Source organism: Microtus oregoni, unplaced genomic scaffold (assembly GCF_018167655.1).
Source record: "Microtus oregoni isolate MIOR12 unplaced genomic scaffold, Mior012 000006F_ref0000085, whole genome shotgun sequence".
NCBI lineage: Eukaryota > Metazoa > Chordata > Mammalia > Rodentia > Cricetidae > Microtus > Microtus oregoni.
The window spans coordinates 46,125,697-46,141,304 of record NW_024543065.1 but is presented as its reverse complement, the minus strand read 5'-3'; the positions used below and the strand labels follow the sequence as shown (position 1 = coordinate 46,141,304).

At 43.9% G+C, this 15,608-nt stretch overlaps 2 protein-coding genes across 2 annotated transcripts in view; both read left to right on the top strand.

Moving 5' to 3' along the window:
* Nucleotides 1-3,076, top strand: part of LOC121449894 (vomeronasal type-2 receptor 26-like) — a 26,860-nt gene extending 23,784 nt beyond the window's left edge. The window contains exons 8-9 of the mRNA XM_041654556.1: nt 1,204-1,250; nt 2,583-3,076. Of these exons, the coding sequence (XP_041510490.1) occupies nt 1,204-1,250; nt 2,583-3,076 (541 nt within the window). The remainder of the gene's footprint in view (nt 1-1,203; nt 1,251-2,582) is intronic.
* Znf606 (zinc finger protein 606) overlaps nt 2,580-15,608 on the top strand; it is a 27,471-nt gene continuing 14,442 nt past the window's right edge. Inside the window, exons 1-5 of the mRNA XM_041653329.1 lie at nt 2,580-2,728; nt 2,867-2,945; nt 4,459-4,538; nt 5,926-5,982; nt 6,414-6,505. Of these exons, the coding sequence (XP_041509263.1) occupies nt 4,508-4,538; nt 5,926-5,982; nt 6,414-6,505 (180 nt within the window). The 5' untranslated portion in view covers nt 2,580-2,728; nt 2,867-2,945; nt 4,459-4,507. The remainder of the gene's footprint in view (nt 2,729-2,866; nt 2,946-4,458; nt 4,539-5,925; nt 5,983-6,413; nt 6,506-15,608) is intronic.

Below are 15,608 nucleotides of genomic sequence, written 5' to 3'. Positions count from 1 at the left end.
TTCTGGGGTCTGCTGAAAGTCTGAAATTTCTTAGGTGGGGCTGTAGAGGTGGCTCGGTGGTTCAGAGCACTCACTCCTCCTCCAGAGGACCCAGCCTGGTTGCCAGAGCCCACGTCAAGCAGCTGAGAGCCACCTGTGATTCCAGCTCCAGGGGACCCAATACCTCTGGTCTCTGTGTGCACCTGCAGTCATGTGCTCATTCTGCATGCCATGCTTAATTAAAAAATAATTTGGTATGACTGTAAGACTCCACCAATATGTGAAATACCACTCAACTGTTATCTCCTTTTGTTTATTTATTTATTTGAGACCAACTCCTTCCACATTGACCAGGCTGGCTCCAAACTTATAGCAGTCCTCCTGCTTCAGGCTCTTAAGTGCTGGGATTTAGGTGTACTGCCACACCTGGAAAATTGCATAATGTAAGTTGATGAATTGTACACTATGTGAATTATGTCTCAATAAAGCTTGTATTGAAAAAGAATTATTTATCAGTTTCAGAGTGTGAATGTCCGTTATAATCTGATTTCTATGAAAAGATAAAACTATTGAAAGTAGAAGTTAAATAACTATAGTCTTCAACTCGAGTTATTGCTGTTTAATTTATTTTGTTTTAATGGTATATATTTGTTGATTGACAGATTGGTGTGCATGTTTCCGTCCTTGTTTTTGGACATGCAATTGTCAAAGCACTATGTGGAGGTCAGAAAGTGAGTTTTAGAAGTTAGTTTTCTCCTCTAACCATCAGAAGGGACCTGGTTATTTAATGAAGGTTGTCAGGATGCCTTTGCCTGCTAAGGTGCTGAGCCATCATTTGGACTCTATTTTTGACTTCCTACAGGAATTATGGTTGTGCTGGAAAATTACATTTATCTGTTGAAATAACAGAGTTTGGAATTTGCCTTCTTACCTGAACATATCTGTTTTGTATGTATGAACTATGTGTGTGGGTGTGTGGGGGTGTGTATGTGCACGTGCGCGTGTCTGTATGACCTAACTTGCATGTGCCATCAGAGTACAACTTTGTAGAGGTGGCTCATTCCTTCTACATTTAAGTGTGTTCTTGGGGGTAGATAACATACAAGTGATCAAGCTTATGTATCAAGTGAATTTTCCTGAAAACTATCTTCAGCATTGTTTCTCTGTCTGATCATTTTATGTGGAGCTTCTGCTCCACTAACCACATATTGTTATTCTGTTCAGTTCTGTATTTGTGCCCAAGTTCACCTTCCTGTCCACCTGGGGTTCCTGTCAGTCCCGTGTCCCTTTTATACTCTCGGATAGGCTTCTCTCAAGCTCATCTTTCCTTCTTAGTTCCTCTGCATGTGATGGGAGACTTACTCCTTTTCTTCTTTCCCTTTGAGTGCCTATATTACTCTTACAAACCCAACCCACAGGCCTTCTTTAAATAACTTTTCCTCTTGTTTGAAACTATTTCTGAGGTCTGCCTTGTTCACTGTGGTCCAGAATTCTAAATGACCCCCATCTCTTGTTTCCTGAACTCCCTTCTCTATAGCAATTAATTAATTCATTAAACACACACACAATGTCACCACTTCCCCACCTAAACTTTTCAGTTCTTCCCTAACTCACAAGAAAAAAGCTGGATTCCTAGTCTAGGGATGCAGTTCAGTTTGTATAGTGCTTGCCTAGCATGAACAAAGGCTTGAGGTGAATCACCAGCATTGCATAAAACTACTGATGCCTGTAACCCTTGCACTCTTGAGGTGAAGGCAGGAGGATTAGAAGCTCACGGTCATTTCTTCTTCCTGTCAATCTCTGACACTCTCTAGTCTTACAGCTTTAAGCCATTTATCTTTTAACTTGCTCTTCATCATTTCCATTCTCTTTCCTCTTAATACAGAGAACCATTCTAAGTCCCTTTCATTGGATAATGTGTTTTCTGGGGTCACCATTGCTTCTCTGTGATCTATAACTTCATGTTGCTAGTTTATGCCTACACCACTTTTACTTGCATTTTTCAAATGTGGTCTTGCCCTGCATATATGCCACTCCACATGCCATAAACAGGTCTGATTTGGCAGAAGTTTCTTTGGCTTTTTTCTGTTTTTAATTGCTGCTCAGTAAATGCTTACTCAGTGAAATATCACAAAGTAATTTGATAATTTAGACTCCCATAAGATTTTTTCCACCTTAAAAGAGATTCTTGAGACAATTCCTGATGTTCTTCATAGGCAGGGGACACTCAGAATTAGGGTCTTCATCTAAAAAAAAGAGGTATAATAACAACAACCAGCTTCTCAATTTTGTCAAGATTGAAGCAATTACTTCCTAGAGATCATTCACCGACGCCAAGCTCCGACTTCGAAAGTTGCTATTTGGGAAATGCCATTTTTCTGAGAGGCAGATTGAACTTCCTAGCCAATCAACGTAGTCCGGCTCTCAGGCTGATAGAAATCAGAAACAAATGGAACCTAAGAGTCTGAGTGCTGCAGAAGCCGGACTTCGGACTGGGGATGCTCCGAAAAAGGCCTTGGCTGACTTCCGGTAGAAGGGCCAAGCGCGCATCCTTGAAACTACAACTCCCAGTAGTCCTCGCGTTGCGCCCTGGTCGACTCCAGGGGGTGCGGCCGCCATTGTCCACGGCCGATGTAAGGCCTTATCTTGGAGTGCAAAGGAGCAGATATTGTTGTCACTGAGAGACAGGCGGGTTTGGGGAACGATCACGGAGAAGCGGCGCCTGCGGGCGGGCTGCTTCAGTACCGGGGTGCGTCGAGCGCCTTGTTTCCTCAGTGCCCGGTTGCCCTCGACCCCCCGGCTCCGGGGTCTGGGTGCGGGGTTTCTTCAGGCTGGGAAAGGCCGAGGGGGGCAAGTAGGCCAGGCCTGGAACTTTGTCTCGGTGCAGGAAAAGCCGGACGCCCAGGGCAGCAGCCCCGAGCCAGCGACGCCGCAGCGCAGGATCAGGGCCGGTGGCTGCGGGCCAGGTAAGGCGAGCAGCTCCCTGAAAACAGTGCCTGGAGTGACCCGCTTGCGGAGGCTAGGAGCCGAGATAGTGTCCAGTAGGCTCTCATCCCTTTTCTTCCAAGCAAGGAAGCATGAAGGGCGTCAAACCTGACTTAGGAAGGGCCCGAGTTCTTTTCAGTTTAAAGCGACACGGAGGTGCGTGTGTTGTGTTGTGTGGGTTTGCGTGCAGGGTTCTTGCAACTTGCTTGCCTTGAGTTTTCGGAGTGTGCGTTTGTAGGATTCTTGCTACTTGCTTGCCTTGAGTTTTGGCTCAAATCCCGGGGTATCTGAGTCTCTGTAAGCTTGCTCTTGGTTAGTGCCAAGCATTTCTCTGACACACAGTCTCTGCATCCGTGCATTTGTGGAGTCTGACTTTGAAGTTTTGCCTCTGACATGACTCCAGGAGGGGACCGATAGTCTTGAGTGTGGAAGGCCTTGCAGGTGTTTTTTTGTTGTTGTCTTTAACATGTTGACTTTAACATGCACATAGGATACCGCCTTGATGTCTATGGCGATGAAAACAAGGATAAAACAATCACATAGCACTGTTAACATCGTTAAAAAAAAAACCAGATCAATGTTATATATGTGAAATACAGTAATAAAGCGATTTAGTGGATTGGTTGTATATACAGTGTGCTGCTGTAACCCCCCCCCCATTCTAGAGCTTTTCATTACTCCCCCTCACCCCCAATCCTTCTGGCACAAATTTAGGAGTCACTCTGTTTCCCCCTTCCTTCAGCTTTGGAGCATTAATGTATGAGCATTGTGTGCAGGTTTGAAGTGGAATGGATCTCTTGTAATGAGTGACGTACACATTTTCACCCTTAACCAGGGTTGGTCGACCCCGCTCCCAAACCCACCCCATTGTATTCATTCTGCCCCACAGTTTTGTCATTTTTCTTTTTCTTGTGTGTGTCTGTGTTGGGTCAGAAATGCCCAGGGCCAGTAAGAAACCCTATCTCAAAAGCCAAGAGAGAGTCCCAACACCAACCTCACAGTCAACAGAGACACACACAAGAAAAAGAAAAATGACAAAACTGTGGGGCAGAATGAATACAATGGGGTGGGTGGTGGTCCCTGGACTTCCCACAGGGCAGGGAACCCTGATCGCTCTTTGGGCTGATGAGGGAGGGGGACTTGATTGGGGGAGGGGGAGGGAAATGGGAGGCGGCGGAGGGGAAGAGACTGAAATCTTTAATAAATAAATAAATTAAAAAAAAAAAAGAAATCCCCAGGGACCCTCCTGTCTCTACCTTCCAGGGCCAAATTACTTGCTTTCTGCTCACTGCATGTATTTACCATGTGGAACTCAGATCATCGTGCAGGCTCATCTCTCTAACTGTACTCTGTTATGTTTGAAGTGTAAATTCTAGTTTTTAAAAGATCGTGCTTCTCAGGGGTCTTTTGTTACCTTTGTGGACGGGTCTCTTTGTTCTTGCTAGCTCTTTTGTGAGAAAGGACCGATTTTGTCTTTTTTCACTTTGTCTTTAGGTTGGTGATTGCAGTGCTGGGCAGGGCCCTGGTTGATTAATTCTCAGGGATGGCAGCCATCAACCCGTGGCCCTTTTGGGGTGAGTCCAAATCTTGATTTTTCTGTACCTTCCCTACAGGAAGTGACCTACTGTCACTATAGGTCAGGGATTGCTGGCTTTGGGAGATAATAGAAGGCCTAGTTGTCTTAGTACAAAATTAGAACTGACGAGTGGTTAAGGGGAAATTATCCATAAAAGACAACATAAATTTTGTGTAGTTGATGGTCAACTTCTGAAAAGGGCCTTGATGAGATATTCCAATAATTTATGGAACTCGTTAGCTGATAGTCATACAATATACACAATCAAAATGTTTTTTACTTCTCCTGTGTTTTCACCTTTATTCTTGCATTTCATGTATATAACATTGATCTGTTTTTTAAAAACCATGTTAATAGTGCTATGTGATTGTTTTAGACATCAAGATGCTATTCTGTTGATTAAAGTTTCTATTCTGCCCATCCCACAGCCATTCAATCCCAAAGAAACACACAGAGGTCTACATTAGTTATAAGCTGGTTGGCCTATTAGCTCAGGCTTCATATTATCTCTTACAGCCTTCATTATCCCATTCTGCTTGTCTGTGTTAGCCATGTGATTTGGTTCCTTTTATCAGTGAGGCATTCTCATCTTGCTTCCTCTGTGTTTGCAGACTGAGCCTTTCCTTTTCCCAGAATTCTCCTGTTCTGGTCACCCTGCCTATTTTTCCTGTCTGACTACTGGCCAGTCAGCATTTTATTAAACCAATACAAGTGACAAATCCTTACAGGGTATAAGAATACTGTCCCACAGCAGTATTCTATGTACATAAAAAATAAGTAATGTTGCATCTTATCAGATACTTATTCAGCCATTTAAACGATTCTGTCTTTAATAGCCCTGTTGTTAAATCATATGCCATAGGTGCATTTCCTGTGCAAATCCAGGTTATGTTGGCTTTGCCATATGCCCTTGTTACAAAAAAATCTTTTTGTACACTGTGAAGATGTGCCTTTGCCAAGGTGTCTTCTGATTGGTTTAGTTAAAGAGCTGACTAACTGGTAGCTAGGCAGGCCATACAGGTGGGACAGCCAGACAGGACCCTGGGAGGAAGAAGGGCGGAGTCTTGGGAGTCAGAAGAGACCATGAGACTCAGAGTGAGCAGGATGAGAAGTATATACCTGAGGTATGTACTCGGGGCAGCACATAAATTGATAGAAATGGGTTAATTTAAGTTATAAGAACTAACTAAACAAACTTAAGTTATTGGCCGAGCATTTATAATTAATAAACAATCTCTGAGTGGTTATTCAGGAACTGCTGCTGAGACACAGAAACTCCACCTACACCCTTGGACTCTGTATAGGGCTTTGCCATGCTCATTTTTTCTTATGTTACCTTTAGTTCCTGGGTTTTGTCACAGTCCTAACCTGAGGTTGCTCTGCAGGTGCCCTTATGGACCAGTCTTGGGGGATGGCAGCTGCTGACTCTTCTGCTTCCTGGGGTGAGTCAACAACCTCTATCCTCAACTGTGCTGTCTGTAATATCCTCTAGCTTCTGTGATCTGCCATAGCTGGGATTAGAGCTGGTAGTCCAGCTCTCCCTCTACAGAGTTAGAATAAAGAGGAATCAGAAAAGAGGACATCTCTAGGACAGATAACATGAGAATTAATGTCTAGACACTTAGGGCTCAGACCCAGAAAGGTTATGAAAAGTGCTTTCTCAGAGATGGTTCCTCATAGCATAGGAGAGTGGGGAGTCACATGTTGTCACCTTCTCCAAGTCCTATTTCCTTCATCTGTGGGGTGAAGAAGTAGCTTTCTTCCTTATGTAGATGGTAAGAGCAGAGGCAGGGCATAGCCTTCCTCATTTCCATAGAGTACATGAACTTATGGCAGGAGGAGGTACCTCCATGACTTCTTTTTTGTTTCCTAGCTCTGTGCCCTCAGGATCCAGCATGGCACATAGAGGGAAGCCCCGAGGAGGAAGAAAGAAGGGCAGCTGGGCTCCCAGTAGCTCAAATCCAGGTGAGATAAAACGTCTGCTTTTTCTTGCAAGGTCAATGTGTTCCCAAGGATGAGGATCCAGGTTTTCCTTGGCCACCCTAGTTGATGTGGTTCCTTGAGAGACAGCAGCAAGAGAATAGGCCAAGGAATCAGCCAGTTAGCAATTCCTGAATGCAGTAGGGGAATCCAGTTAGTTATCCATGATACAGAGCCTTGCTGTCACTCTGCCTGTCCACAGAGCTAGACACAGCTATGTCATCACTTGTTTTGGGGAAGATGAACCATACCCAGTTTGGCTGGCAGCCCTTATCCCTTTCCTCTCGTTCTTAACTCATTGTGGCCAGAGGTTTCTATCCTGCCCAATCCTGCAGCCATTCAGCCCCAAAGAAACAGAGGTCTACATTAATTATAAACTGGTTGGCCTATTAGCTCAGGCTTCATATTAGCTCTTAAGCCTACATTAACCCATAATTCTTGTCTGTGTTACCCATGTATCTTGTATCAGTGAGGCAGTCTTATCTTGCTTCCTTTTTGTCTGGGTGAGGCCTGCAAACTGAGTCTTTCCTCTTCCCAGAATTCTCCTGTTCTCATTGCCCCACCTATACTTCCTGCCTGACCACCCTGCCTATACTTCCTGCCTGGCTACTGGCCAATCAGCATTTTATTAAACCAATACAACTGACAAATCTTTACAGGGTACAAGATCATTGTCCCACAGCAACTCATGTATTCAGAACCAGATTCAGGCTGATGCTGTGTAGTATACTTCGTACTTGCTGTGAGAACAAGAACAGATGTGAGCCTTTACCCTGAGGACCTAACAGGCCACTTTCCAAGGTGGTTCACTCAGGTAATGATACTTCCCAGCTCCCTGGGGCTACACACACACTCTGTAGGATATAAGAAGATTGAGACATGGAGGGAAACCCTAAGCCCCACTGCAGCTCAGTTCACTGATGCCTTGGGAGATGAGACAGTCTGCATAGAGGTCAGTAGGGGTGCAGAATTATGGAGGTGGAGGTTACCTTGAATAAGCCAAGAGGTAAAAGCAAGGCATCGGATGGGTGCATCCTGGTAAGCAAGGGTCTGGCCTGCCCGTTGCCCCGCAGGTATGCTTGAGAGCTGGGGTGTGCAATATATGACTGATGTCTGCATACACACTGAATTTAGGTAGGAGAGGCTAGGAGAGCCCAGGTGGACCTGCATGCCGGCTGCAGAGCTAGGAGCCTCAGAATTGTCAGCAGGAGGCACTGTGAGCCAGAACATGGCTGGAAAGGTGTGTGGAGTGGAGAATGTGTGAGAGGCTGCTGCTGTCAGAGGCTTCAGTCTGATCATGGCCTGGGAGCTGGAGAGGAGAGTTAAGATCAGAGAGACACAAGGGAGTCCAGCAGGGGCTTTGGGACCAGGAAAGCACTAGGGGAGCTCCCCATAGAGGACAGGAGGACAGCAGTGTTGGTGTGGCTTAGTGTCACTGCTTCCTTTCTTGCTTAGGCCTTCATCAGAAGCAACCACTTGTCTTTTTTTTCCCTTTTAAAAATTTAATAACTATTGCGATAATATCTACCTACTAGAAAATTGATCTACATACTTAAAAAGTTACACAGTTTATTGGTTTGTAAAATAGTCACAGAATGGCGCTTCCAGCCTCTAATTCTAGAGCATGTTTGTCACCACAAGAAGAAATCTCGTATCTATTAGTAGTCTCTCCCTTTCTCCCTACTTCCAGGCCCTGGCAACCACTAATCAGTTCTCTAACTCTGGATTTGCCCATTCTGAGCTGCCCAGTATGGGTGCTCGGGTCCAAACATTAGTCCTCATGATAGAACAGCATGTGTGTGCTTTATTGCTAGCGTGTGTTTAAATGCTGAGCTCTCTTGCCAGCCTCTATGGATCAATATGTATTTCTGAATGCCTTAGAGTTTCTTTTCACAATTCAAGTACAGTTGTTTTTTTCTTGTTTTCAGTTTCTTAATTTTTGATGTTTCTAAATGATAACTTTTAGAAATTTATTTTTAAAAAATTAATTAAATTTGCATTTATTCCATTTACCCCCTGCTATGAAAGGTGGGAAAAAATAGTTTCAATGTTTCGGCCTTATACTTATAAGTTAAAATAGTGTAGCAGTGAAGCAAGCAAATATGAGCTACTAAGATATAAAATGTTCTAAAATAATGTCTCTATTAACTTCATGTCTTTCCTCAAATTAAAAAGAAAATAATAAAACCCACTACAGTGTCAAAGCTGACAGGTGAGCTGCATTGATGTGTGCTGTCACCACATGGCAGCACCGCTGTCCCCGAGAAGCAGAGGGCCCGAATGGAGTGGTGCAGGGTGATGGTTATCTGGCATCAGACTTTGGTGGCCAAGGCTCACTGCTGTCACAATGCGAACATCATTTTCAGATCCTATAACAAAATCCCCAGCAGTGAAGATAGTCTAGGAAGACTAGATGGGTCCCGGGTCAGTGTCAGGGGAGCAGAGTTAGCGATAATCAAATGCTGTGAAGAAGCCTGGTTAATCTCTATGCTGTACTCGATGGTTAACTCTGTGAGAGTTTCTGAAAATGACTAGTTATTGCTGAGAAAAATAAAGCAATTGAAATAACAACACCTTGTAATGTCTGAAGAGTTGTGATTTCTGAGAACATGTTCCTGGCCCCCTTCCCAAATTACGGCTTTGGGATTTTCCCTGTTGGAAACTTGGACTTGAATTTTGAATTGTTTTTGCTTTTTGAGATTGGATCTTACTGTTTAGTCCTGGTTAGCCTGGAACTTGCCTGTGAAGACCAGGCTAGTCTTGAACTCATAAGAGATCCTTTTCCTCTGCCTCCCAAGTGCTGGGATGAAAGGCATTCATTACTATGGCCAGCTGTGTCTTCTTAATTAAGCAGGATCTTGAGGAAGGTAGTGGACCTGCTGTCCCCATATAGGTCTTTCCAAGTTAAATAATTATTGAAATAAATATTCACCTGATGGAAACATCACAAGCTGCCATCTCTCAGCTGAATTCATTCTTGGAAATATATCAGTAAAATTTCATCCAGCCAGATCCTAGATACTGTTCTTTCAAGGAATAGGGGAAATATATTAGTGATAATATCATAATATTCCAGTTTGCTTAAAAATAACCTGGGAACCTGTCCAAATATGGAAATGCTCTCTATACTGATCCACTGAGAATTTCTGCATGACATGGCAAATGAGTGGTATGTACTAATCATGTATGATCATCATGGGTGAAGGGTGACTGTGTGTTTTTTTTGTTCTTGTTTTTTTTTCAAAGAGCTTGTGTTAACCTGCTAATAATAGCCAGGGATGGCATGCCGATAATCCCAGCACTTTGGAGGCTAAGGCAGGAGAACTATGAGTTTGAGGCCCTGTCTTAAAAAAGAAGAAAAATAAAGGCTGGGATGGAGTGCTGGCTCTGCCTACAGAGCACTTACTGCCTCTCAGAGAGCCTGAGTTTGTTTCCCAGCATCCGTGGTAGGTGGTTCACAACTACGCGTGACTTCAGCACCAGAGGTGTGATAACCTGCTGTGGATTTCGGGGCACCGCACACCGTGGCATATAGTCACACAGACACACATACATAAGTAAAAAAAAAAATTAGTCCCTAAACACCAACAAGTGGAAGACTGGTGAGATGGCTCAGCTGGTGGAGTGCTTGCAACCCAACAGTCCGCAACTGTGCCATGGCACACACACAGTAATAATACATTAAAAATATACAAGAGCCCTGAACAAAATATAAATATCAAAAGGTAATTAAGAAAAACATTGTGAATGCCACAGATTCCATGAAGGCACAAACTTGAGAAGTTCAGGTAGTAACCTTTCTAGGCAGACAGCTAAAACCTAGTTTATCAAACTTAGGTCCACGGTTTAAATGTGGTGGGTGTGTAAACACCCTAGGAAGGGCTTTAAAATTTGAAGTAGTATGTGCAAGAGTGTTTTTAAGGGTTTGAGTGAGGCACCTGCAAGTCATTCCACCGTAAGACTGGGCCTGTGAACACTGTGTTCTGCAGTCTCACTCCAGTGCCTTGGGTACTGCTGATCCCTACATTTCCTCCCTGTTCCTGGTGCGGAGGGCTCCATCTCCGTAGATACTGCTGCCTCCCACCATCTAGTATCACTGTCTGAAGCTTCTGGGCTTTTCATTTGCAGTCCTAAAGATGTCTGTCTTCTCACTTCACCCTGAGGTGAGCCCTCCTGTGATTTTGTGACCCCAACCCGGTCTGTTCACCAGGAGGACTCACTGTCTTTCCGGGCCTAGTTGGATATTTAGTTTTTAATTCTAAATTATTTTTGGCAAGTTCTGAAATTACAGAAAAGAGTAAAGATGAATAAAAACACCATCTCTGAATAAACAGCTATTTTGGCCGGGTGTGGAGGCACGTGCCTTAAATAACAGCATTAGAGAGGCAGAGACAGACCAGATTTCAGTGAGTTCAAAGCCTGCCTGGTTTGTGTATTGAACTCCAGGTCAGCCAGGGATACATAGATCCTTACTCAAGGAACAAATGAAAAACAAACTAAAACCAAAACAAAAAAAACCCTTCCCCAATAAATCCAATAGTTTTATCATGTCTGCTCTATTCCAATCTTTATGTAGTCCTCAGTGTGTCAGAGCTGCTGAGCTTGGGTAGATTCCTTGTGTACACAGTTCATCTCTATAAGTACAGTGCATAAATAAACTAGACTGTAACTTTCTGAAGGTAGTACAGAAAAAAAACAAACCTGACCTGTTTGTCTACCAATGAGAACAGACCTCAAAATTTATGAAAGGTTTAGGGCACTTGTTGCTGTTGCATAGAACCTGGTTTAGGCAATGCAGTCTCTTTTCTTAAAGCAATTCCACAAGTAGCTTTGAAAGAGTTGTTTTTTTTTTTTAACTTCATTTTATGTGTATGGGTGTTTTCTGCCTGCATGCTGTGTGTGCTCCAAGTGCATACAAAGTCTATGGAGGCCAGAGGAGGGTGGCAGATCCCCTAAGACAAGTTACTGGTTCTGAGCTGCCATGTGGAAGCTGGGAGTTGAAACCAGGTTCTATGCAACAGCAACAAGTGCCCTAAACCTTTGATAAATTTTGAGGTCTGTTCTCACTGGTAGACAAACAGGTCAGGTTTGTTTTTTTTCTGTACTACCTTCAGAAAGTTACAGTCTAGTTTATTTATGCATTGGTTCCCTAGCTCTCTACACATGTCCTCCTTGCCATGCCTCACTTCATGTACGTGTGTAACTGCTTTCTTATGTATGACCCTAGAAGCAGAACTTTACTGGGTCTTGGGATTTAGCTTCTATTTTTCTGATGTTAGTGTCACCATGCTGGTCTCCAAAGACTGAAGACACTGCTCACTCTCCATTTTGGGAGAAATACACCTATTTTCTTGAATCTTTGGTAACGTTTAGCATCAAGTTTTATTATTATGATGATGAGGATGATGATCACGAGTTCAGAAAGGTACATTGCATTACTTTAGTTTGGATGTATTCGATTGCTTGTGAGGCTGATATCTATTTCCATCCCTTTGCCTCGTTCTCCTTAACTCCCAGATTTCTAGCGACACCCTTCTCCACGTGCATTCTGGGTCCTGAGTATATACAGACAATCATATATAAGATAATATGAGTTATCTTCTGTTTGTCTTATCTCCTGCCAGTTAAAATGATTACTGATATTTTGTCAAATATATGTGTTTGTTCATGGCTTATGGCTTTGCATCTTTTAAGATACCTTGTATTCTTTTAAAAAGTAGTTCTGGCCTTTATATTCTTTCTGAGGTCTCCTGCTGGATATTGAGTTTCTGAGATAAACTAGCTGCCAGACTTTCTTTCTTTGTAGAGTTGGGAGCCCAGGAATCTCTGCCCCCACTGAACTCTTTGTATCCACTAATTTCTGGCCCGTCTTTTCTTCACAGCCCATGAATTCTTCTTTTCTAAAACAGCCTGTCCTGAAGCATCCTGTTCTGCTTTGTATTACAGCCACTCCAGGCTGAGAGCTTGGGAAGAGGTCTTGCAGGTGCTCGAAAGCTAACTCAATCGGCTGTCTGCATTTTCCCCCTTGTCCACCGTGTTGTGTCTTTACCTGTGTGGCAGATGTTCCTGTCTCTTATCTGTTGTCATCTAGAAAGGTCTGTGGGACTGCTTGAGTCTTTCTGGGCTACTGCCCCACAGTTTTGCCTCCTGATTGCTCCCCCTATCCACCCTCTCTGCCTCCTGCTTTCCTGCCAATCCATGGGTTCCATGGGCCTGTGGGCTAGGATCAGTTACTTAGTTTTGCCTTCAATTTCCTTAATGCAAAGTGACAGGCCTTCCCACCTTCTTTGTCAGACTGAAGATGTCTCAGCTCATTAGTCAGTCTGAGAACCTCCCACAATCTTGAGCTTAGAGGGCCTGTGGGAGTTTTGTGCATGTGTCTAAGTGACTGCTGCTGGTAGCACTGTCTACAGGCTTGAGTGGCTGGTCATGTTGTCCTGAGCAAGCACAAGCTTATGCCCCAGGTCTTCCCAGGCTGATTTCTCGCCTACCTTTGCTGTATTGTTTAAGCTGGGAGGAAAGAGTCACTACTGTGGTCCTCCTGCAGGTGGCTCCTGCCCCATTGCAATCTTGCACACTGTGTGGGGGTGGGGGTGCTGGACAGGGAAGCCTATGTACTATCCTTTGCTTGGTTAGCATCGTGACTGGAATGTGGAAAGTTCATGGTGCTTACGGTCTTTTTTTTTCTTTCATAGGATGGGATATTTCCTTTAACTGAAAAATACTTTATGTGTTATAGGTGTTTTGACTGCATAGATGTGCATGCAGCACATGTGTATCTAATATCCTCAGGGCAGAAGAGGGCATCGAATTCTTTAGAAGAGAAGAGCACAGCTGGAATCCTCCATATGCATGCTGAGAATCGAACCAGAGACCTCTGGAAGAGCAGCAAGTGCTCTTTCTCTCTCTTTTTAATAGCTTGGTCATATTTATTTATTTAATTGTATTTTATTTATTTATTTATTTATTTATTTATTTATTTATTTATTTTCAGAGACAGTGTCCTGCCTCTGCCTCCCTAGTGCTGGGATTAAAGGCATGCACCACCACTGCCCGGCTTCATTTATTTTTTTAGTCTTCTCTCTTTCTTCTCCCTTCTTCCCCCACAGTCTTCTCTCCCCTCTCCTGCAGATCCACCCCCTCTGCCTCCCCTCTGAAAAGGGCAGGCCTCCCAGGCACATTCACAAGACACAGCATACCAAGCTACCGTAAGAAAAGACACATACAGTCACATCAAGGTTGGATGAGGTAATCCACCAGGAGCAGAAGTGTCACACAAGTAGGCAAAAGAATGAGAGACATCCTGCACTCCCGCTATTAGGGATCCCACAAGAACGCCAAGTTCCTCAGCCGTAGCATATATACACTGCATATTCAGACACTGTGATCTGTAAGGACCTGGGCATACCCCTGCAGGTTCCCTGATCTCTGCGAGCCCCCATGAGTCCCAAGTCAGTTGATTCTGTGGGCCCTGTTTTCATGGTGTCCCTGACCCTTCTGGTTCCTCAGATCCTTCCTCCCCCTCCTCTGCAGGACACCCTGAGCTCTGCCTAATGTTTGGCTGAGGGACTCTGCATTTGTTCCCATCCGTTGCTGGATGAAGTCTCTCTGATCTTTTTAATTAAACAATTTTTAAATTTCACATACCAAACACAATTTCCCCTCCCTCTACTTCTCCTATCCCCTCTCCCCACCTCCTCTCTATCTCACCCATCCCACGCCTCAGAAAGGATAGGGCCTCCTATGGGAGTCAACGTGGCATATCAAGTTGAGGCAGGACCAAGTCCAAGCTTTTCCCATCTGCATCAAGGCTGAGCGAGGCATCCCACCATAGGGAATGGATTCCAAAAAGCCAGTTCATGCACCAGGGGCAGATCCTGGTCCTACTGCTTGAAGTCCCCAAAACAAACTAAGCTACCCAACTGTCACCCCTATGCAGAGGGTCTAGGTTAGTCCCTTGCAGGCTCCCTAGCTGTTTGTTTAGAGTCCATTAGCTGTACTCTCTGGTCTTTTTGATTAGGGTTCTACTAGACTCCAGTCCCAGAACACTGCAGGCAGGACACACTGTAGGTCGAAGGTTTTGTGCTTGGTTTGGTGTCCCAGTCCTACTTGTGGCTCCGTGTCCCCTGTTACTATGAGGTTGCTAGATTTGCTCTCATAGATACCATGGCGTTTTCATTGCACTAGGTTTCCATCTTGTCTCTGAGATGTCCCTCAATTCCAGTTGTTTCTTCCAGTATTTTCCCTCAGATCTGATTCCTCTGTTTCCAACCCTACCCAACCCCAGTCCAACCTGAAAAATCTATTCGAAATAGAATAGGGAAATACCTTGTCCAGGAAGGTCATTGCATTCTCCCCTTAAGCCCTCCTTGTTACTTAGCCTCTCTCGGTTTTGGACTATAGCACGATTATTTTTGCTTTACAGCTGATATCCACTTTTAGGTGAGTATATATCATGTTTGTCTTTCTGGGTCTGGGTTACCTCACTCAGAATGATTTTTTTTCTAGTTTCAGTCATTTTTGCCCGCAATTTTCATGATGTCATTGTTCATTCTATCTATCTATCTATCTATCTATCTATCTATCTTTTTTCTCTGTTCCTCTCCCTTTCTCCCCCCTCCCCTTCTACTCTCCTCCATGGTCCCCATGTTTCCAATTTACTCAGGAGATCTTGCCTTTTTCTATTTCCCATGTAGATTAGATCCATGTATGTTTCTCTTAGGGTCTTCATTATTGTCTAAGTTTTATGGGATTGTGAACTGTAGGCTGGTGTTTATTTGCTTTATGTCTAAAAGCCACTTATGAGTGAGTACATATGATAATTGTCTTTCTGGGTCTGAGTTACTTCACTCAGTATGATGTTTTCTAGATCCATCCATTTGCCTGGACATCTCAAGATGTCATTGCTTTCTTCTGCTGTGTAGTACTCCATTGTGTAAATGTACCACATTTTCCTTATCCATTACTTCGATTGAGTGGCATTTGAAAAGCATAGGACACGGTCAACAAGACAAAATGGCAGCCTACAGAATGAGAAAAGATATTCACTAACCCCACATGAGACAGAGGGATGATCTCCAAAATATGT